We start from the raw sequence: 23,309 nt of genomic DNA, 5'->3' as shown, positions 1-23,309 counted from the left end.
TTAACACATTTTGACAGGAATGCAGACAGAGTGGTTTAAAGTCCAGGCCCAAATCTGTCAAATGTTGCATAAGGTTTATTGACAAAGCAAAGCAAAATATGCTGTTTTTTTCTTGAGTCCATTGTCTAAAATGTATTTTTTGAAATCCTTTAGTGAAAATGCACTTTATTATCCTGCTTTCTTTCTATTGTCAGTGTACATTTATTAGTAAGTAATAAAAACTCCCTCATCAAAAGAGCCTCTTTTTTTTTTTTTAACCATTTATCCATAAATTTCACAATGCAGACAGAACGATATGGCCATCAAGTGCAGATCTTGTATGAAACGTTTTTCAAAATCTCCAGTAGCATTTTATTTCCTGGGCCTCCAGATATTCACCGTCTCATCGCCGGTGGACACAGCAACGATTCCAGCCTCCACACTCAGCTGACATTAGAAGAAAACGGTAGGAGGGACAGAAACAGATGAAATAATAAGAAAAGGATTAGGTCATCACTTTAACTTTTCAAAAACAATAATATGCTCATTTTATTAAAAGTAGGAGCTAAATATAAAGTTAGATATTTACCTTCGCCATATAAAAAGACACATTACCTTTTTTCCCTCAGTGGCCTTTTAGCCACTGGTGTTACAGGATCAGAAGTCATAATGTTGTCTAAAGATACAACAATATTCCTCCTGTAATTCTTAAATTTAACTAACAGAAATTATTTTTGTAATCCTCATTGACTCATCAGTGCAGCATTTTAGTCTCATTTAATGTGTGTAAAAAAGGTGAGTCTTTTTGTACGCAGAATGCAAATAACTGGTTTCAGCTGTGTATACACAAACGTTTGGTTACTGTCATTAAACATTGATATTTTTATTAATAGAACTGACCCCATGGACTACACCGGCATGACACAGTGTACATAAAGTCCTTGGTGGTCCACTTGGGATATGGATCTGCAAAACACGTTTGGTTACAAAACAGGACTGTACTGGGTATAGAAGTCAAAACAACACAACTTCTCACTGAAACCCACCTTGACAGTTTTATCGGTAGAGCAGGTGTAAAGGCATCCTGCAGACTTGTGGATGCCAGTAACCAGAGCCGTGTGTCCCACATCAAACCTGGACAGGAGCTTTAAGGTGCTAGTCTGCATGGAGAAGGAGTGCAGCATGCCTTTCTTGTCTCCAGCCCAAACCTCATAGCCACTGTAGCTCATGGAGGATAAATAGGAGCTCAGCTGCAAACAGAAACATTGACACTATCAGTCTTAAATCTGGATGCACAAGAGCAAAAATAAATGCTACAGGCAGTAATATCTATCTCCACCTTAATTTTCTTTAATGCTTTCATTGCCCTGCAGTCATAGACTGCCACAGTGCAGTCTTCGCTCCCTGAGACGATGTATGTGTCGTCAGCAGCCAGACACATTACAGCATTACCATGGAGATGGACACTTTTAATCAGTGGTTCAGCAGCTGGAAAAAAAATAACTTCGTTAGGCCATGCTGTCATTTGTATGTTTAAAAATTTAGAAAAAAATCCAGATTTTCTTTAAGAGCAGGAGTAATTGTCAGTGAACAGACTATACAACAAAACTAACTAACTTAATTCATGACTTAATTTTTAAAGCCTCAATGTTTTCTATAGGCACTTTATAAAGAAGACCAACACTAAAAACATTTTGTTGAAGAGGAAGGAAAGAAAAACTGGATTTACGTGCTACAAATACTTTCACAAGGAACTCTATGTGTTAAGTGTTCTTACCTCTCGTGTCATACATATTGATCCTCTTGTTAAACGTCCCGGCCAGTAAAACATCGTTCTGACAGGATAGGCAGAGAACAGCTGACCCGGTCCTGATCAGGCCTCTATTGGTGCCGCCTGCCTGTAAGTCCCACAGCCTCACCGTGCTATCAAAGCTCCCTGAGGCCAGCAGAGGACCCTCGGATGCTAGGCACCAGACCCAGCCCTGATGGGATGTGAAGTCACCTTTCCTTCCCAGCGTGTGCAGCAGTGCACCGTTAGAGCCTTCCTCCAGGTCCCAAAGCTTCACATCATAGTCTCGCGACCCCGTGGCACAAACTGCTCCCTTTCCTCCAAGGAGGAGCACCGAGTTGACCAGGGCAATGTGGCTTGAGGGTAATGTAATGCACTCCAGTGCCGGGGGAGGACTAGGACTTCTGGAAGGTTGGTCTTGGACCATTTCCACTCTTCCCCTGTCGTTGAGATGTCTTGGGTAGGCAAAGTCGTTTTGGTCATGTTGAGCTGCGTCTGGTCCCACATCGGCATTGAGCTCCATCCTTCCATCTTCAATCAGTGCAGCTGCATCAACCTCCAGCCTACCTTCCAATCCCTCTCTCAACTGTTCCACCTGATCCCCATCTAAGACTGGCTGTATTTCATCATTCTCCACTTCCATTACTACTTCTATACCTTCATCAGCACCATAAGCAACCTCCTGTGCTGCCACTCCCACCCTAGCCACCCCCTCTCCTCCTTCATTTTCATGTCCTTCAGCAACCTGTCCTCTCTCCTCCAGCCTCACTCGATCCATTTCCTCCTCTGATTGTTTGCCCACATGTTGCACTTCACCTGCCCAGAAGGTAATGAGCTGCTCCATCTCCAGGCAAGAAGTGGGCCAGTCAAAATCATCCCTCGGCCCAACTGGAAACCTCACTCTCGATCCAATTAGTCTCTGTGCCCGTAGCTGCCAAGCTGTGGCGTCCTCACCCACTGTACTCAAAGTGCGACATACCTGAAACATGGTAAAAGATGAGAAATCTTCTCTTCTTGCAGAAGTGGTTATTACCCTTGAATTTTTCAATTTTGTCTAATATTACATCTTCAAACTCCAGTTGGCATTTCAAAAGGTAGACCAAAACAAAATGGTAAATGACATAAAAGCCTATAAAAGCCTGAGTTGTTATTTGGCTCAACTTGGATAATGAATGTTTCAAACATCCATTTTCAGATTTTTATTTGGAAAAGAAAAACTACTTCCACTTTTCAGCTGGGCACTGCTTTGTTTCTCCGCATAAATTCTGATAAAATACAGAAATTGTCCATGAAAATGTTCAAGGGTAATTCTGACAAATTTTCAGGCTTGTCCATCCTACCTTTGGCAGCACATTGATCAAACAATGTGCAGGAAGGTATGAAGCTATGTGAGTGAGGATCTCCCACGGTAATAACAACAAGTCACTTGATTCAGCAGAAGCAGATGGTGAGGGACTTGGTCCTGCTGATGGTGAGCTAACAGGAGGGGAAAGACTGAAAGGAATATGCAGGAAAAAAATGAGTCATGACTCATCTTCATCTCGATAAACATGAAGACATAGATCGATGGAAAAAGATGGCTTTACCCCTGGAGCTCCATGTTGGAACGGTCAGTACACGGAGATTTCCGCTGATCCAGTCCACCCGGAACTCCTTTCCCTGATTCTGTTTCATGTTGGTTAACTCTAACCTCAGACATCTCTCTTTTTCCTAAAATGACCACTAACTCAACAGCTGTAAGCAAACATCTCTCTTAATTAATGATGCTGATTCATTAACTTAAAAAAAACGTCCCAAATTTTCCTAATGTGACAGTTACATCTGATACTGTGATTAAACAGTAACCATCTAGTTTAAAAATCTCTATTTTTTTACAGCTTTGCATACACTTTGCTGGGTTCAAGGTGAAGTTGCTGTCTCCGGTTGCGAGTGTTTAAAAAGGTGTGTTACCTCTAAAAAAAAACTCATCCGAAACGGAATATGACAAGCGATAACAGTCAAAACACAACCCAAAACACTCTACCTTAGTGATGTTGACAAAAATCCAAAGTTCAAAATACAACTTCCGGTGCACACAGATGACGTCATTAACCGTAACAATGTTATTTTTATTTTGAGTTTTCACCTTGGAGAAATTCGTTGTTTTTCCAGTTCTAAATTATTTTATGTTCGCCAGAGTTTCCTTGGGGTGTTTTCTTTTCAACTAACTTGAGTGTTACGTTATTATCGTTGCCGCACCCTGATTTTGCAGTGGGTTTAAACCTACGTCATTGCGCGACGTTGTGGTAAACACTCTTTTGAGTGGCAAAACGTTCGTGTCGGCTTCCATCATTATTTTCTCAGTGTTACTTTTGCTATTTTAGTCGTTTGGTCAAAGCAAAAACATGTATTCTTATGTTATTTTTTTATGTAAATCGAAATCACTCATAAAGTCCGCAACCATCTTTTTTTCCGACTTTTCTCGTTGCCACTCAGTGGGCGCGGCCTTAAACAAACTTACCCGAAGAATAAAAAAAACAGGAGCCCATTTTATTTAGGATGTAAATATAATTAAGCATTAATGTTATTCAACTGAAGATTCAACCTTGCTTGGAGCATATTCACATTTTATGCTCCAAGCATAAAATATGCTTATTTTATGCTTGGAGCATAAAATGTGAATAAGCACTAATGTTGTCATTTTATTGCTTGGTTCCTCACGTCTTTTATTATGCACTAATTTACATCTTTTTTTCCCTCTGATCCATAATCAAGCATAACTTTAAACTGCCTAGCAGTTATGACCAGACTTAAAAATTGAACTAAAATTTTATTGATGGCATCTACAGTATATGTTCATAATAGTGTTCATTTCATATCTGACATCCAAGTCTATTTTTCACACAAGATCTAGTTGTTTTGACAGCTTTCAATAAATTAAATTATAACTTTCGGTATCTATTCAGGTCATTCTCACCTGATCAAAATTTGGTTCATATTTTGGAACAATAAAAAGGGAGAGAAAAAAAGTGCATTAATTGCACCACATACACCACTACTGAAATTTACCAGTCAAGGACAGTTAATTCTGCTGAGATGTATTTGCACTAGTAATTTATAGTTCAAGGCAAAAGATAAAAAATACAGAAAAAAAACCTCCAATTCCAGGATAATTCACGTTTTATTTTGTAGAAATTTAAAAGCAAAAAAACTGCTCATGAAGTCTCTAAGAGTGGCATTCATTCCATATTGTTGTCAGGTGCCATGGCACATAATCCAAACAAGACAGGTTTCAGATGTTACTCTCAACACAATGATTGTTCTATACATTTATCATTTACGGTACAAAACTTTCAGCCAACTCAAAGATCTAAAAAGGAAAAAGTTTCCCCTCTTCACAATTACTACACAAGGGTACATCAGATCAAATCCCACCTGCACCACAGGTCAGCAAAAAAGAAATTTAATTAATTTGCCAAGCTTTAGAATAGAAAAAGGTTGATTTGTTTTCCACATTTCCCCCTCAAATTATCTTCCGGCGTTGACTTGCCTTCAGCCCACATCAAATGTAACATAATCAGATGATAAGCTGTAAAACAAAAGAAAGCTTCTCTTTAAATAAAAAGAATTTAAAAAAACCCTTTTGAAATCCAAAAAAATAAAAAGAAATTGTGCATAATAGCACAATAAAATACATAAAACAAATAAAAATAAATAAATAAAAAAAAACTGTCATGTACAGTAAACAAAAGTAAAACAAATTATAAGTGGAAAAACAGAACATACATGGGAGTTTACTTTTTTTTTTTTATTACCAAATGAAGCATTCTACTGTATTCGGCACAATTTCACTTGTGAGCGCTTGTCAATGCTTCCTTTTGCACCTCCAAACGAGCCGCGGTCTCACTGTGGTGCTGCAGAAAGTGGTTTCAGATCCTAAACAGTCATATCAGTAACAAAAAAATTAATCTGTCACATTTGTGGAAGGAAGAAAAAAAAAATCACATTAACCTACAAAATGCATAATCCATCAACAGAAGCTGGCATCTCTTTATTCAATCAGGCAGGAATAGATTTATTTTTATGAAAACACCTTCATCTTTGGAGTTTTTTTTAAGCAACCTGACAACCAAAATCACTTACTCTCTGGCAACCAAATACATCTGGGGGCTACATGAAAGCAGAAATGAGTCAGACAGTACTCCCTAGAACAATTTTAGAGTAGGGCTGGTGCAAAATTACGTCTAAGAAGTACATCTGTAAACGCCAACAGGCAAAGATCCACACACACACTTCCAATGTAACCCATCAACTATGGACAAGAACTTAAAAAATATAACCAACACTCCCACGGATAAGGTAACCAGTGTAATCTAAGAATTAAAATGACTCCCAGCATTCCCAGACGTAGCCTACACAGTATCAACAGGAGAACATATGGCAACAATCACTAGTTTTGATAGGAAGCAGGAGCAGTACCATGTAAGTCCAGCAGCCAAGCTAGAAAACCTGCTAAAACTCTAATGTTTAAGATCAGGGATGCCTCAAAAATTAATAACCAAGAATAGAGATGCACTGAGGGGAAAAAAAGGTTGAAACTTGGATATCTGATATTTTCCCAGTCAGTGAATGTCCCATATTCAATACTCTTAAGTGAAGATTACTCTGAAGTAGCCAGTTCCAATTGAATTTAGAGGTGGCTCTGCACAATGAAACATTTGGGTTTTTTTAGGCTGCAATAAAGTAAGATTTGATTTTTTAATACATATGTTGACAACCTTTTAGAAATCTTAGTTAACATGTCCAATTAAAGTTTCTTGGTCTCCTTTACCACAAAGTGCCACATGGTGGCAGTGCTGCTCTCCCAGTGTGGATAATTCATCCTTCAAGAGCCACAAAGAAGCAAAAACAAGATTAATATTCTGATGTGAAATTATTTTATTCTTTTTTTTTTACTCAAGGCTACCACCCCATAAGAGGTTGCAGTGAAAACTTTACATCTATTTTAGTGACCAAAGCTAAAAAATAGCATAAATAGAACCTTACTTGTGTTCCCAAACACAGTACGGTCTGACAAGGCCTTAAGGATCTACATTCTTTAGGGAATACACAAGGAGACACTTGTTTCAGTAATGCTGACTGTCGACATACAATCTTTGCAATAAAGTAGCAACTCTAGCACATATGGCATGAACCCTCCTCTTCTCACACTACAAATAACAGCTAATAGTAAGACTGGAATAAAAAAAGAAAGAAGTGACATATATTATTATTGTAATCTAAAAATAAAATTTATAGATTGTATTAATTGGTTTTAAACCGAAATCAGAATCGGCTAAAACTAGTACTGGTGGATTGACAAATTAAAACAACCGAGATTGGAAATTGGCCACAAAAATCTCTTCAGTGCATCTCTAACCCTGAAGTGTGAAGAGAGAGAGGCAGAAACCATTTCTGATGCATTTATAGGTGCAGTGCCTTCTTCCTATGATCCTATTCATCCCCGTTCAGGAGTTATGAATCTATGGCCTCACTTAAGTCTTACTCTTAACTTTATTATCATTTTGCTTACAGCAGTCCTAAAAGTCACTTATCCAGAGAAGCTAACAACTTCAGTATATCATCACTGTACGTCTTACAATAGAAATTCTATTTCATCGGAACAGAAAAAAAAGTGCATTTATACCAGTAGGAACTCGTTCTTGGTGATTTCTCTCGGTGAGTCCATTTCTTTAAATATACTAACAACAAAGCCACAGCAGCGAATGCGATTCTTGATCTGCTTACAGTATTAGCAATCTTGATGCATCAAACATTAACTTATTTCCTGAATTTATCTATAGCCGGTCTTAACGTAAACAACCTCGGTTAAAACTATAGGGGGCGATGATTAGAATGATCGGAGGGGACACATGAGCCAACGCGGCAGACGGCCCGAAAACTGACGATTAGTGCCACAAATAAACGAGACATTCACGTGAACATGCAACTTAAAGCCTAGATTATGTGGATTATAGTATGTTGGAACTGGGTTGACGTAAACCTTAACTGCTTCTGCTGACGGGAAAGAAATAAAGTCCTAAAGTTAGAAAGGAAATCTACAGATCAGACGGAAATGTACATATGAACAAAGATGCGCGTTTGTATGAGTGTGCATATAGAAAGGTGTATGCAATTCTCTTGGAAAAGGTGCAAAGGTTCTGTGCACATCATTACAAAGTAAAAGCATCCGTTTTCTGTTTTAACAGCTACATGTGAGCGTCCTACATGCTTTGTAGTATTTGCTGGTTCGGATAATTACTTTTTGTACCCATCTGCCCACCCCCCTCCCCATCCAGACGTCACTAACTTGTATGAACAATCCAATCGTGAAGACGGGGGGTCTGAACTCTGCCCCCCCCAACCCCGCTGTGTTGCCCTCACCTACCCGAGGTCCCTGGATTGCGGTTGGCGAAAGTCACTTTTGAGTTTCTAGCAGTGAGGCATTTATTACGAGAGGTATACATATATCCCTGGTTTACCCTCCCTCAGCTACCGCCCTCATCCCACCCTCCCTCAGAGACAAACAGGGTGCAGGGGAAAAGGAGGCCATCCGCAGACTGGAGGATCGGGGCCAGTCGCATCCCTCCAGCTCCACTTTCTCCCCATGATTTGGGCAGTGCAATGAGTTCCCCTGTTACCCTCCCCTTCATGAACCTGGAAGAAAAAAAAAGAAGAAAAAAGACAAAAGTCATTTAACAAGAGACTTCACTGGTGAGAAACACCTGCACTGGTGAAAAGTGGGATTCTGGATCAGAACGATGAAATTGGGAACAAAATGTATCATTAGTTCTCAATGAGCTGGGTGTTTCATCACATCCAGAGGCCTTCGACCTGGAGGAAATGACCTTTCGATGGCAAGGACTTACTTACTTGACAGGTCAGTGAAACAAGGGTTGGATTAGACACCGTAGCAGGCCGATAGTCGCTCTTTCAAGAGAGGGGGGAACTGCTCAGAGAACTGCTGCCAGTTCTCTTCTCCAACCTGGTCCTTGAAGCCATGCAGGATCTGGAGAGAAAAAAAAACCCCATCTAAGCTCTTTAACATGCTTTCATAGTTGAATCTGCACTGGAAGGCTAATGGGCATACATTTATATCAGGTAATGTTGAACAGAACCAGAACGGAGAAAAAAAATTAAATTGGATTTGGATGGAGGTGATAAGTCATATCACACCGAGATACATCTGGTGTAGGTATTAAGGGCAAATAGAGATAGGCCCCTCACAATAAATTGTCCCAGTAATTATTGCGATAAGCAATAAAGTTGTTGATTTGAGACCATTTTCAAGTAATTTTTTGATAATGGTGTAATAACACAAGTTTGCCATCTCAAGGACCAATAAACTTTGAGAGGGTTTTGTGAAGAGAGGCTTGAACCACACTTCTCAGAATCATAATCATCCACACCTTGAAATCAGATTTCGAATGTCTGATGAATGATCATCACAGTGTGGTGAGCAGAGACCGAACAGGGAAAGATTAGGATTTCTCCTCATCTGTCACTTACCTTATAAAACATATCTCGCAGGTCGTCCTTTGGATTGACCCATGAAGCCACAGCATCACAGAAGAAAATAAAGTCCTGCAAAGATGAGATTTGAACATAGAACCTTCGTAGTTTTATAATCCGACATATGTCTAGCAGAAATAAATCACCTCACCTGTACAACTCCTGCAGGATTGACACCAATCATAACACAGATTCCCCGAAAAGCCGAATCCTTCTCCTCGTTATCTCTAATATTTCTCAATGACGTGCACCTTTTATAAAAAAAAAAAAAAAAAGAACATCAACATACTTGTTTTAAGACTATTTCCAAAAACAGAAACTTTCACAAGTGACGCACCAGGGTCTGATGAAATGCTGGAGCTGTGGAGCCACTTCCTGAGGGCAGACGAACCCGAGTCTGCCGATCGTAATGGCTGCAGACATCAAAACACAACAAAACGCTTCAGGTCATCTGTTGGTCTGTCAAGAGAACTTGTATGTATCGTTGATCGTGTGTGTGTGTACCTGTGTTTTCCAGCAGAGTTTTGGGTGTGTTGGGTCTGTTGATGATCTCCACCAGGTGAGGGAGCACCATGCCAACGTAAGGCTGCATCTCTGCACCTACACAGAGGAGGAAGAGCAGAGAAGACAAGTGAAGACAACTGGAACAACAACAACAACAAAAAATCTTCTGCAACAATAATGGATTTATGAACTTCTATAAGACACTGATATTCATATCCTATAGATACAAATCTAAGTATAAATGCATAAGAAAAAAGAGCAACACAGTTTCCAAACAAACAAGAAAAAAATTATCTTACAAGACTAGAAACTCTACCCTAAACTAGAACCATGAAGTATTCAGTATCTGGATCAGAAAATGTTTTGGGAACAAAATGTATCATTGTGTATCAATGAGCTGGGTGTTTCATCACGTCCAGATACTGATCACTTTTTCATTAAAAACAGAAATAAGTCATTTAAACCAGGAGCAGCTCTCTTACCCATTTGCATAGAGATCTCCCCGATGGCCCAGGTGGCGTTGTTACACACAGAGATAAACTCTGGGTTCAGGTTGAGCCCCAGGATGGGCATAAACTCAGCTGGAAGTAGGCAAAGCACACAACGGTTACAAAACGATAATGCTATTTATTTTCAGGCTTCGTTAGTTAAAGACGAGCCATGTATGACTACAGCAGATACAAACTTATTTCTAGGTGACATTTACTTACTGGAGATTAAAGTGACTTACCAATGCAGGGCTTCACATGGAGGAAGCACGCCTTGGTTAGATCCCCCAGCAGGGCGAAGGAGCTTTGTCTCACTTCAGGCATGGTGTCCTGTGACAGAACCAGAAAAATCACGGTTACAAAAAACCCCCCAAAAAATAACATATCCAGTACTTTAACCACAAAAGTGAAGAATCAAAAATTCTGTTCACACCTGCATGCACTGAAAAAGAAGGGTCATTATGTTCGATCGAGCCACTAGTTGCTCCACGTGGCCACCGAGACCCTCGGCAAGTCCACTCAGCAGATCCAAGGCCACGATCATAAAATCTTTGTCTGGAGCCTCGTACTGGTCAGGATGCTGGTTATACATCTGGACAGACAGGAGAAGGCGTATGCTTCACATGTGTGGAAACTCTTAAGAAAAATGTTTAGAGTGTTTTTAGGTTCTCACCATCGCCTGAGCAAGCGTCTTCTGGACCAAAGTGACGCAGCGCTGATAAACGGGCTCACAATACGGCAGGAAGCCACTCTGCAGCGCTGTCGCTACGGACGACAGACACTGAAAGAAAAACAACAATTTAGGGGTTTGCTTAAACATGCCAGTAGCTGGAAAATTCTCGTTTAATTTATGATTTTGGTCATTTGAAAGAACTTGCATGAGAAAATATATTTTTACCCAAAAGACACTCACCTCTAATAATGGGAAAAGATCCTTGTCTTCATCTTTTAGCTGATTCCACTTTGCTATTAAAGGGGGCATCAGCTTCTGAATGTACTCCTAGAAAACATGCCTCTGATTATCCATCCATCCATCCATCTTCTTCCGCTTATCCGAGGTCGGGTCGCGGGGGTAGCAGCTTCAGAAGGGAGGCCCAGACTTCCCTCTCCCCAGCCACTTCTTCCAGCTCCTCCGGGGGAATCCCGAGGCGTTCCCAGGCCAGCCGAGAGACATAGTCCCTCCAGCGTGTCCTGGGTCTTCCCCGGGGCCTCCTCCCGGTGGGACGTGCCCGGAACACCTCACCAGGGAGGCGTCCAGGAGGCATCCTGACCAGATGCCCAAGCCACCTCAACTGGCTCCTCTCGATGTGAAGGAGCAGCGGCTCTACTCTGAGTCCCTCCCGGATGACTGAGCTTCTCACCCTATCTCTAAGGGAGAGCCCAGCCACCCTACGGAGAAAACCCATTTCGGCCGCTTGTATCCGCGATCTCGTTCTTTCGGTCATGACCCAAAGCTCATGACCATAGATGAGGGTGGGAACGTAGATCGACCGGTAAATCGAGAGCTTCGCTTTTTGGCTCAGCTCTCTCTTCACCACGACGGACCGGTACAGCGCCCGCTTGACAGCAGACGCTGCGCCAATCCGCCTGTCGATCTCCCGCTCCCTTCTTCCCCCATTCGTGAACAAGATCCCGAGATACTTAAACTCCTCCACTTGGGGCAGGACACCCCCCCTGACCCGGAGAAGGCACTCTACCCTTTTCCGGCTCAAGACCATGGCCTCGGATTTGGAGGCACTGATCCCCATCCCGGCCGCTTCACACTCGGCTGCGAACCGATCCAGCGAGAGCTGCAGATCACGATCTGATGAAGCCAAAAGGACCACATCGTCTGCGAAAAGCAGAGATGAGATCCTGAGGCCACCAAATCGGATCCCCTCAACACCTTGGCTGCGCCTAGAAATTCTGTCCATGAAAGTGATGAACAGAATCGGTGACAAAGGGCAGCCCTGGCGGAGTCCAACTCTCACCGGAAACGAGCCCGACTTACTGCCGGCAATGCGGACCAGACTCTGACACCGGTCATACAGGGACCTGACAGCCCGTATCAAAGGGCCCGGTACCCCATACTCCCGGAGAACCCCCCACAGGGCTCCCCGAGGGACACGGTCGAACGCCTTCTCCAAGTCCACAAAACACATGTAGACTGGTTGGGCGAACTCCCATGCACCCTCCAGGACCCTGCTGAGGGTGTAGAGCTGGTCCAGTGTTCCACGACCAGGACGAAAACCACACTGCTCTTCCTGAATCCGAGGTTCGACTATCCGACGGACCCTCCTCTCCAGGACCCCTGAATAGACCTTGCCAGGGAGGCTTAAGAGTGTGACCCCTCTATAATTGGAGCACACCCTCCGGTCCCCCTTTTTGAACAGGGGAACCACCACCCCAGTCTGCCAATCCAGGGGAACTGCCCCCGATGTCCATGCGATATTGCAGAGTCGCGTCAACCAACACAACCCTACAACATCCAGAGCCTTAAGGAACTCCGGGCGGATCTCATCCACCCCCGGGGCCTTGCCACCGAGGAGCTTTTTAACCACCTCGGCGACCTCGCCCCCAGAGATTGGAGAGCCCAACCCAGAGTCCCCAGGCTCCGCTTCCTCAGTGGAAGGCATGTTGGTGGGATTGAGGAGGTCTTCGAAGTACTCTGCCCACCGGCCCACAACGTCCCGAGTAGAGGTCAGCAGCACACCATCCCCACTATAAACAGTGTTGGTGCTGCACCGCTTCCCCCCCCTGAGACGCCGGATGGTGGACCAGAATCGCCTCGAAGCCGTGCGGAAGTCTTTCTCCATGGCCTCTCCAAACTCCTCCCACACCCGAGTTTTTGCCTCAGCAACCGCCCGAGCCGCATGCCGCTTCGCCCGCCGGTACCCATCAGCTGCTTCCGGAGTCCCACAGGCCAAAAAGGCTCGATAGGACTCCTTCTTCAGCCTGACGGCATCCCTCACCGAAGGTGTCCACCAACGGGTTCGAGGGTTGCCGCCGCGACAGGCACCGACAACCTTGCGGCCACAGCTCCGATCGGCCGCCTCGACAATGGAGGCACGGAACACGGTCCACTCAGACTCCATGTCCCCCACCTCCCCCGGGACGTGTTCGAAGTTTTGCCGGAGATGGGAGTTAAAGCTCCGTCTCACAGGGGATTCCGCCAGACGTTCCCAGCAGACCCTCACAACACGTTTGGGCCTGCCAGGTCTGACCGGCTTTCGCCCCCGCCACCGGAGCCAACTCACCACCAGGTAGTGGTCAGTGGACAGCTCCGCACCTCTCTTCACCCGAGTGTCCAAGACATACGGCCGCAGATCCGATGAAACGATGACAAAGTCGATCATCGAACTGCGGCCTAGGGTGTCCTGGTGCCAAGTGCACATATGGACACCCTTATGCTTGAACATGGTGTTCGTTATGGACAATCCATGGCGAGCACAGAAGTCCAGCAACAGAACACCGCTCGAGTTCAGGTCGGGTGGGCCGTTCCTCCCAACCACGCCCCTCCAGGTCTCACTGTCGTTGCCCACGTGAGCGTTGAAGTCCCCCAGCAGAACAAGGGAGTCCCCAGGAGGAGCACTCTCCAGTACCCCCTCTAAGGACTCCAAAAAGGGTGGGTAATCTGAACTGTCGTTCGGCCCGTAAGCACAAACGACAGTCAGAACCCGTCCCCCCACCCGTAGGCGGAGGGATCCTACCCTCTCGTTCACCGGGGTAAACCCCAACGTACAGGCGCCGAGATGGGGAGCAACAAGTATGCCCACTCCTGCCCGACGTCTCTCTCCCTGGGCAACTCCAGAGTGGAAGTATGTCCAGCCCCTCTCAAGGAGACTGGTTCCAGAACCAGAGCCATGCGTCGAGGTGAGACCGACTATTTCTAGCCGGAACCTCTCGACCTCACGCACTAGCTCCGGCTCCTTCCCCACCAGAGAGGTGACATTCCACGTCCCAAGAGCCAGTTTCTGCAACCGAGGATCGGACCGCCAGGGTCCCCTCCCTTGGCCGCCACCCATCACACAGTGCACCCGACCCCTTTGGCCCCTCCCACGGGTGGTGGGCCCATGGGAGGGGGCCCATGCCTCTGATTAGTGATGAGTAAATAAAGCAAGTGAAAAAAAAACTAAGTCTTACCGCTCCTTTACTATAAACATTAAAACTACATGCTCCCACCTTTGAAGGTCTATTAACAGATCAGCCCACAGCAAGTTTAGCATGTCTACACAAGATACATTTGCTTGGATGGAACGTAAAGAGCCAAATTCTCCTGTTGGATTCTGAACTATTTCCTCCATCAAAGCATCTGCAGCAAATTAATTACTTTTATCCATTATGTATTAATAAAGGGAAAGAAAAATAGACTAGCTGGAAATCAGTATTGGTCCAGAAAGGCATAATCAGTGCCTTTCTACTAAGCAAATTTCTGTGCCTGGCAACTAAAGAGTCACAAACTTTATAATATCTGGATCAATTTTTTTATGAATCATTCAGTTTTTTGCCATGTGAAGATGGTGATCACTTTAAATGAGTAATTTGTAGAGATTAGTAAAACAGAATTTTGTATTTTCAAATCCTTTGTTTTTTTTTCCTGGATTAGAATAGTGTTAAAGTAGTTATGTCCTAGTTTGTTTTTCCGTTGGAATTGCAATTTCAATTTCCTCCAACAAGACACACCTTCAACGGCAACAGTGACGACACACTTGCAAATTCACAGACAATAGTCAGCCTATTATTCTCCCGTCTATGCAAATCTAAACGCATCATCTCAAATGGACTCAAATGAAAAAACTGAGGTCATAGAGGCAAGAAAGAACTGACTTAAAGAGGAGGGAGAGGGAAGACACTTACAGGTTGATTAAGATGGTGACCCACTGAATCTGCCAAAGTCCCGATAGCATCGTACAGGATGAGGAGATTCTTGTGTTGGTACTTCCCGAAGGCAAACACCAGAGTGTCCAGGATGAAGCTCAGGTAGGGGACCAGTTCTGTGCACGCCTCCTCCTCCAGGGTGGCAAAGGAGCTGAAAACCCAAGATGGAAATTCTTATTTTTCTCAATCTGGGTGTAATTCATAAAGTTTAACACAAGCAGAACATGCATCAGAGGGGGGAAAAAAAGTGTATCACTGTTAATCAATGTGCAGAAATTATCATGTCCACATAAAGAGGAGCAGAGGAAGAGAGGATAGCTGCTCACCTGCAGGCGGCCTCCTGCACCCTCTTGTTGCTGTCCAAGATGCGCTTCAGGAGCTCAGTCATGAGGGGTTTGAGATAGGAGTCTGGGGGCTGGGAGACCACCCAATGCGCGTAGCGACTCAAGGTCCAGCAGGCGATGGAGCGCACCAGGGCCTTCTTGTCGCTTAGACTCTGGATGAGGTGAGGGATGAGCTCAGGCAGGTAGGGCACCATGCCCTGCATGCAACCTGGGGTGGGAAGGGAACCACAAGAACAGGAGAAAATTTACTTTTACAAACCGATAATAAATGGAGCAGATTGAATGATAGTGGCTGCAAAAGTAAGAGTGATTTCTTCATGAACTGTTCTAGATGTCTATAAACAGTTTAAAACAGAAGGCACCCCTCGCTGGTTAGAGTAGCCGAGAAATCAGCTGGTGAGCAGAATCAGACAAGTTCAACACTTCCCTGTACAGGATTCGCATTTCTGATGTCAAAACTTCAGCATGGCTAAAGCACTGCTGGGCCAAGTCTGAACAAATGCTCCACTGCACCAACTAGAGTCATTAATTATTCAGTATCTGGATCAGAAAATGTTTTGGGAACAAAATGTATCATTTTGTCTCAATGAGCTGGGTGTTTCATCATGTCCAGGTACTGATTAGTTGAAAATAAAACGATCAGAAATTCAACATTTCAATCTTTTTTTTTGAAAGCTGAACACACCATGGACAACAGCTATAAGGTCTTGGGAGCTGAATTTGTTGACAGCTTTATGGAAATCTCAGAGTTCAAAGGGCAATCATTTACATTTTCCAGGGAATACACACAGATACGGCTGTTTAGGTAAAGATAGCCACGCCAACCGCTAAATTTATTCAAAATACAATTGAAAGACTCAACTATTTATGTCCATTTTTAAAACATTAGTAAAACACTATACAGCAATTAAAAAGCATTTTATTGATCAAAAAGTTTTATGCTGCCGCTCTTAGATTTATTGAAGAAAAATATACATGATTGGAACTCAACCTCAAAAATTCAGAGTGACGAATCTCTTGAATGCATAAATATGAATGTGATTCTGCAAGGCTGATGCTGCCATTAAAATAAAATAAATAAAAAAGTTAGTTGTTAAATGGGCAAATGTCATGCTAAGAAAGCTGTCATCTGTAAATAAGATACAGAGGTGTAAGGTTTTAAACTAAGCACTTCAGGTGAGACAAAACTACCAGGATATAATTCACTCAATATAAAATGATCCACGTATCAAACAGCCACACCTCCTAAAGAAAACTAAAAAGTGTAAATTTATTTAAAAAAAAAAAAAAAGTCAATTTAAAACATAATATTGCAGTTAGGAGAGCTATGAACATCTTAGTCTTAAGTTTTCATGTTCTCATATTTAAAATTTATCCGCTTTTAAGTTTGACACATCGATGTCTGTGTTTACCTTTAGCAAGATTTAGCAAACTGATCATTAAAAACAACAAATCCCATTCCATAGATTTTCTCCTAAACACCACAAAACAATAAATACCTGCATGTAAATAAAAACTGCACCCTTTCACAACATGGACTGAATGCCACAGCAACAGAAGGTCATTCTGCTATTCTGACCTTCAGCTATGGCTCCAAGCACCAGGATGCCAGACTCCTTGATCACCCAGTCCGGATGGAAGAGCAGCCCTTTCAGAAGCGGTAGAAGGTGAGGCAGCAGCTCATCACGGAACACGTTGGCCAGAACGTCGAGTGCTGCAGCTGAACACTTTCCTAAGATTTGAGAAAAAAAAAAAAAAAAGAAGGGAAGGAGGGGGAAAAAAATCACATACTTTAGATATACAGACAAATTAACAAAGGAGGTTTCAGTTTCCATACTTGGAAAATGAATTAGGTTGGTTCAGAAATAAATCACTTACTTTTACTAAAATTGCAATGAGAACGAGACTTGAAGTTTGAAAAACACACACATCCTTTTCTGACCACGAACTAAATTTCTCATTACTTACGCAGGTTCCAGTCAGTCAGCGCATCATCATCGTCGTCGTCATCCTCATCTTCGATGTCTTCGTCCTCTTCCCCCTCCCCTCCTTCGTGCTGCAAGGTGACAGTGCGCGACTTGTGGAAGCGGGGCTTGATGTCCTGCTCGCTGTCCGGCACCGCCTCGTCTTCCTCCACGTCTCCCTGAAAAACCAGGAAGTACTGCCTCAGCACCAAGCTGCTCCGTCATAACGAGCTCTTCGCAGTAAATTCAAACGTGAACGCCTCAGGCGCGTCAGCAAGTGTGTCAGACTCCTTCAGACTCTGTGTGTTGCATCTGCAAAGTATCAAACACTATTCTTACCTTCAATAGTATGATGTCGATCTCTGAATACTTCATCCCGTTTACCAGAACAGGGATCAGTCTAAAGGGGGAGAAGAATGAATTAGTGAGTAGAACAGCAGCTAGAAGAAGAAGAAAAAAAAAAACACCTCTTGAGCTTCATGTTCTGTGATTTTACTTAAAACTTCAAAGCATTTTCTTTGGACTTTAGTTGACGGATCAATATAAAGTAGAGAAAGGGGGATGTTGGAGCTACAATCATTGTGAACAATGCCATTACAAGGCTTACCAATTGCACTTAGATTTGACTAGGCCATCCTAACACAAACATGCTTCGTCCTGAAGGATGTGAACGATATCAAGCTTCATCTATCGACTCTGACCAGCTTCAATTGCACGAAGAAGCTAAGCAACCTCATAGCTTAACATTGCTGCTGCCACCGTGTGACTGAATGCGTTTTGCGTGCAAGTAGAATTGATCAACCCTGAACCACTTTCATATCACACTCCTGCAACCAAAACACAACCACCCTTTCAGAACCTACAAGACAATCCAAAGAAATTCTGGATCAGGTGATGATTAAATGAAATAAACTTTGCTTACAAATTACAAGCTATCCATCAGCTTTATTCCTCAAATTCAACAGTAAACCACCAGACTACACTACTAGTACAAAAGTTACTCACTGCACCAGATGTCCAGAAAGCGCCTCCTTACAAATTGGTTGCTCCGCTAAAGTCAACCAGAACTCGCAGGCTTCCAGAGCCACGTTCTCATCAGGATCCTGAGTCCGCTGCAGCATATACTGTAGGAGACGGAGAAAACAGAGTTCATAGGTCGCCCCATATGGACAAAACGTTCGCTCAGCTTCTCTAAAGCCGCCTGCTGGCCTGAACTCACCTGAATGATGCTGTGCATATGGGGGATTAGACGGTCGATGCGGACTTCCAGCAACATGACCAGCGCTCTGCACACGTTCTTACGGACCTCGGAGTCTTCGTCTGCTGCCAGCACAAACAGACTCTGAATGAGAGAAGAAGGGAAGCAATGTCAAGGATGCAAACCGTTTTCAATGCATACACTGATTTAATGACCACCACAAGTTAACTAACCTCTATAAAGGTGTCAATGTTGTCCATGAGCGCCTGGGCTCTCCCGATGATGAACTGGTTCACGCAGGCGATAGCGTGGGACCTGCAAGAAAAATCAGTCCATCAGTGTAGCAAAAAGATTTTTTTTATAAACAAATATAACCTTTTTCTGCACTGAATAAATATGTTTTCCCTCATTTAAAACATTCTCAAGTAAAAAAAAAAAAAAACTGCTGTAAAAGGGAAACCAAGCTGCTGACAGATGGCTAGTTCTGGTCACAGCAAGATGTCAGGAATTACTTTAGGACCTGCAAAACCATCTGCAACGTCTCCAACTGCATGAGACACACAAGTAGCATTTCCTGCTCTCTCCTGTACCTAATCTTTGGACTGCAATGCTTGAAGAACTGAAGAAATTTAGGTATCATAACGTTGAGGGGCCTGTTCAGAGCGTCGCTGTCCAGCAGCTCCGACGAGTCCTCGCAGATCTTCTGCAATGCCCCGAACGAGCCCTGAGACACGGACATACACAGAAAGGCTGTCAAATCAAACGCAAACATAGACGGAGACACAGAGGAGAGAACGAGACGAAATCAGAAGATCGACGTAGAGAAATACGAATTAAAAGCACTGCACACATTTCAATTTTCAATCCAATCTTGTTCACAAGTTGGTCTAAAGAAGTAGCTAGCAATCAGGAAGTAGATTTTGTCTAAAATAGCGTTATTAAAGTCGCAGCTCTGCAGGTACTGACCTCACAAGTGTTGTAATCCTCTGAGTCGAGCAAGTTGCAGAGCTGTGGCAGCAGCTCTGGCCATGATTGCAGCTCTCCTTTGGAGGCAATCGTAGTGATGAGGATGCCTGGCAGAGCAGAAAAGGCAGAGATTAATACAACAGCCTCCAATCATGTTTAAAAATCGACCATATGGGCACAGTGTTTGCAGCGGTTCTGGATCAGACAGTATGAATACAAAGAACTTCACGGGTACTCAGAAGTTTTAAATGCATCATCTCCAGATGGTAACAGAAATAACGAGAACAGTTAATTCATTTATTTAGGGGAGAAATTTTTTTTTTAAACCCTCACCAATGGTGGCCCGGATAAGAGGAGACTGATCGCCGATGCTGTTCAGGCATTCCCGCTTGATGAAATCGGAAACTCCTGAAGGAAAGTTCTGGTAGTGGGCCTTAACATTGTTTTTCAGTATCAAACCACTCAAAGAGCGAGTCGGCTCATCTGAGCAGAGAAGAAATAAAGAAATTGGCGTATGAATCGAGTGAGAGGAATACAGTAAATTAAGGGCATAAAAAGACAGACATAAGACTTGGCATTGAGTCATCTTGTTTTATTCTCTGCCAAAGTTACAGATTCAGTTGATTTAGTTATTTTCTGTCTTTGTATACATTCTAATACAGTGTTTCCCCAACCCTGGTCCTCAAGGCACACTTCCCTGCATGTTTTAGGTATTTCCTTGCTTCAGTCCAGCTGATTTCAATTGATGACTGATTAACAGGCGTTTGTTGATCTGCAATCAGTTGAATCATTAAAGCAGGAAATCTTCTAAAACATGAAGATTTAGAAGATCTTAACACACAATCTTCTAAACCCTGTTCTAATAAAAGGAATATCCAAGCAAACGCCGGCAGCTCCAGTGTAAGCACAGAATTAATTAGAACGGCATCAGTGTACTTCAGACCTGTTGACATTCCTACGTGTAGAAGAATGTCCCCAAACATGATTAGTGAAGCAAGAAAGACAAGTTGACAGCTTGTAAAAATCATGTATGAATTAATAAAACATGACATAAGTTCATCTTCAAATTCCTAGAGAGGTGTTTGAATTGAACCAAACGCCACATGCTTACCTTCTGTTTTCAGTCTAGTGAGGACAAAGATGAGATAGTTGTTGAAATCGGGGAACTGATTGAGTTGCTCGAGTTTCTAGTAAAGCAGTTAAGGACAATGTTATTCACTAAGTCAGACGAAACACTTTGAGGAACTGTCTAAAGTTTAGAAGCTCCAGCTTTGTTAAAGTGCTTGTGTTACACATGTCAAATTAGCTCAATATTGAATTCAACAACCACAGTTAATCCTTAGCATCAATTTCCCAAAAGGTACACACTCGTTTACAGACGCACAGACAAATCTGGTGGTGGTTGGTTTATATTCGGCTCCAGAATAACATTGTAACTACTGTATTATTTAATTTCCCTTTAGGATTAATTAACTATTTTTTAATTAACTGAGTTCATTTGACAAGGAGTTAGTTTAATTTCTAAAAGCAGCATTTGCAGGTTTATGACTGTATGAAGACACAGATATAACCAATCAATCTTCTGCCAAAATTAAATAGCAATGATTTTTAAAGATGTTCTATCACTATCAAAATGCATCACAAAACAGTATGTCTATATCATCCATATTTATAACTTTTTGACAATCTCAGCGACAAGGGATGAATCTACAGTCATTTAAGAAAAATACACATGGAAACTCTGGTTTTAGTAATGCTACCAAAATTTACAGCCAATATAAGAATGCCAAATTAAATTGTGAGATCAATATTAATTTTTAGAACTTTCATGGGCTTCCCAATGGTCACAAAAAAAAATCAATTGCAGAAACACTATAGAACATTTTAAAACCCTTTTATAGTGCTAAAGGAGAAATCAGAATCTGCTCAAATTTGTATTGGAAACTGGCCACAAAATTCAGATGGGTGCATAGCTACCCCTTAAGATTACACTGCAGCAGGATACTTGTTGAACTGCTCTTTGTGTGACAGTGTTGGGCGACTGGGAGTCTTTAAGCAGCTGGAGGACCTGCTGGAGTCCCTGTTCATCTGGCTGCCACTCCATCCTGTTGACACAGAAGCAGCTACATTTCAACATGTGCCGTGAGATGCACGTAACACGCAGAATATGGTGAAAGCATGTGGCTTCAGATCAGACAGTATGAATACAAAAACCATCAGTGGAGGTCAGGTGGTTTTAATGCATCATTTCAGATCCACATGTATCCACAGGCTAGCAACAAGCTACAATCTACAGGCACCAACGCAGAATGGCTCAAGTGGGAACAAATCTTGTCTGTTAGCAAATGGGTTTTAAGTAGAACATGTTTGCGGCACAAAAACAAAGCCATTAAACCACACGACCAGCTAAAATCTCCGTGACCCGGCTTAACCACCTCATGTTAATCCTATCCCCGCCCCCACGCCACCCGGTCCGCCAGTCCACGCAGCTGGTCTCAATATTTTAGCCCAAATTTCAACGCGGAGGTTGCCAGCGGGTGGGCCAAAGACACGCGGGTCATCGGAGGAGACGCGTGCGGAGAAAAGTTACGAGGAAACAAATGCGCTACGACTGGGGACTACCACGATGCGACCACCAGAAAGAATATAATGACGCGTTATCCTGACCGAATAACACACCGGTAGTTTAGCATGTGGCATGTTTTAATTGATTTACTTAATACAGCAAACCTGATGCTGCAAAAGTTGCCCTTCTACTTCAGGCCTACACGGTGAGGCAGTTCCCCCCGGTATGCTCACAATGTGCCCCGAGTTGAAACTAATAACTCCCCCTATTGAAACACAAACAGACCCGATCTACAATTATTCTGAGAACCAGAAGTTTCTAACACATGTCTAACGTTACACGCTACTGACACAAATTCAGTAGTAATTTTTTAAAAATTAGCTGAACACGTTTTCCCGGCTACCGTTAGCCGCTAAGCTGCTAATGCTAAAATTACTAGCCGTGCTAACGTCGACATTCGTTTTGATCGTTGCTTCGTCAACATGTCTTCTAAAATGCCGTGCGAACGACGTAATAACATACTTTGTTGAAAATCAGCCCCCCTGAAACTGTACCTACAATATTGATTGGAAAGTTGTATAATCAGTAATGGGCCGCCCGTCTTCTGCTTCGTATCAGTTCAAATGAGCACGCCGACTTAAATTGACCTACAGCGGCTTCCGTTAAGCACAGGATTTCAGATAGCTAAAGTCACGCGAGATTATGTGTAAAACTTGTGCTAAGAATAAAATAGTCTTCCCATTTTTGAAAACTTTTTCCCACAAAAAAAAACCACCCTATTATTAAGTGTCATTACTGGTGTTATTCGGCTACTAAATGTATCTTAAGTGATTGTGACATTTTAGATTTTTGTATTGCAATAACGGTATCTTCCAAATGTCTTAACTTGTAACTTCCTTGAAGGAATATTTTGTTTTTAAGTATCTGGGGGAAGTCTAGTGTACTTCAGAGAGATTGTTGTGACATGGCTTATTGCATCTAAGTATGTCAGATCATCAACCACTTTTGTGTATAACCTAAGAAAGCACAACATACACATTTCTAATTAATTTATTAAGGGGGAAAGCTATCTAAGATGACCTGAGTGGTCATAGGACAACATGATTTTAACGCCAAATGAAGCC

General features: G+C 42.8%; 2 protein-coding genes and 2 non-coding genes across 5 annotated transcripts; all 4 read right to left on the bottom strand.

Annotated features, from left to right (window-relative positions):
- Positions 1-57: 57 nt before the first annotated feature.
- fbxw9 (F-box and WD repeat domain containing 9) lies at positions 58-3,853 on the bottom strand. The gene is made up of 7 exons (XM_028043026.1): positions 3,355-3,853; positions 3,109-3,262; positions 1,757-2,747; positions 1,319-1,467; positions 1,026-1,229; positions 880-945; positions 58-426 (listed from the first exon to the last, which is right to left on the bottom strand). Exons 1-7 carry the CDS (start codon positions 3,465-3,467, stop codon positions 352-354), a joined length of 1,752 nt encoding a protein of 583 aa, XP_027898827.1. The 5' UTR covers positions 3,468-3,853; the 3' UTR covers positions 58-351.
- Positions 3,854-4,909: 1,056 nt separating this feature from the next.
- LOC114160025 (transportin-2-like) lies at positions 4,910-22,857 on the bottom strand. 2 transcript variants are annotated; one of them, XM_028042367.1, is made up of 25 exons: positions 22,744-22,857; positions 21,625-21,724; positions 20,731-20,806; positions 19,953-20,102; positions 19,620-19,726; positions 19,244-19,377; positions 18,887-18,968; positions 18,675-18,797; positions 18,461-18,579; positions 17,795-17,855; positions 17,460-17,634; positions 17,071-17,223; positions 15,474-15,699; positions 15,127-15,298; positions 11,204-11,290; positions 10,964-11,071; positions 10,724-10,882; positions 10,533-10,620; positions 10,285-10,383; positions 9,803-9,898; positions 9,636-9,711; positions 9,450-9,549; positions 9,296-9,370; positions 8,660-8,795; positions 4,910-8,443 (listed from the first exon to the last, which is right to left on the bottom strand). In XM_028042367.1, the coding sequence occupies exons 2-24, from the start codon at positions 21,721-21,723 to the stop codon at positions 8,688-8,690; spliced, it is 2,673 nt and encodes an 890-aa protein (XP_027898168.1). In that variant the 5' UTR covers position 21,724; positions 22,744-22,857; the 3' UTR covers positions 4,910-8,443; positions 8,660-8,687. The 2 variants fall into 2 exon arrangements, with proteins under 2 accessions (XP_027898168.1, XP_027898169.1); XM_028042368.1 differs by lacking the exons at positions 19,953-20,102; positions 20,731-20,806; positions 21,625-21,724; positions 22,744-22,857 and having other exon boundaries at positions 19,244-19,403; positions 19,620-19,727.
- Positions 19,815-19,882, bottom strand: LOC114160570 (small nucleolar RNA SNORD41). Its single transcript, XR_003598790.1, has one exon. It is a non-coding gene; the product is annotated as a small nucleolar RNA SNORD41 (small nucleolar RNA).
- LOC114160569 (small nucleolar RNA SNORD41) lies at positions 21,806-21,873 on the bottom strand. Its single transcript, XR_003598789.1, has one exon. It is a non-coding gene; the product is annotated as a small nucleolar RNA SNORD41 (small nucleolar RNA).
- Positions 22,858-23,309: the final 452 nt, after the last annotated feature.

The sequence above is a fragment of the Xiphophorus couchianus genome, chromosome 16 (genome assembly GCF_001444195.1).
Source record: "Xiphophorus couchianus chromosome 16, X_couchianus-1.0, whole genome shotgun sequence".
Lineage (NCBI taxonomy): Eukaryota > Metazoa > Chordata > Actinopteri > Cyprinodontiformes > Poeciliidae > Xiphophorus > Xiphophorus couchianus.
Note: the sequence above shows the minus strand (reverse complement) of the source record. Positions and strands in the feature narration are given on the sequence as shown.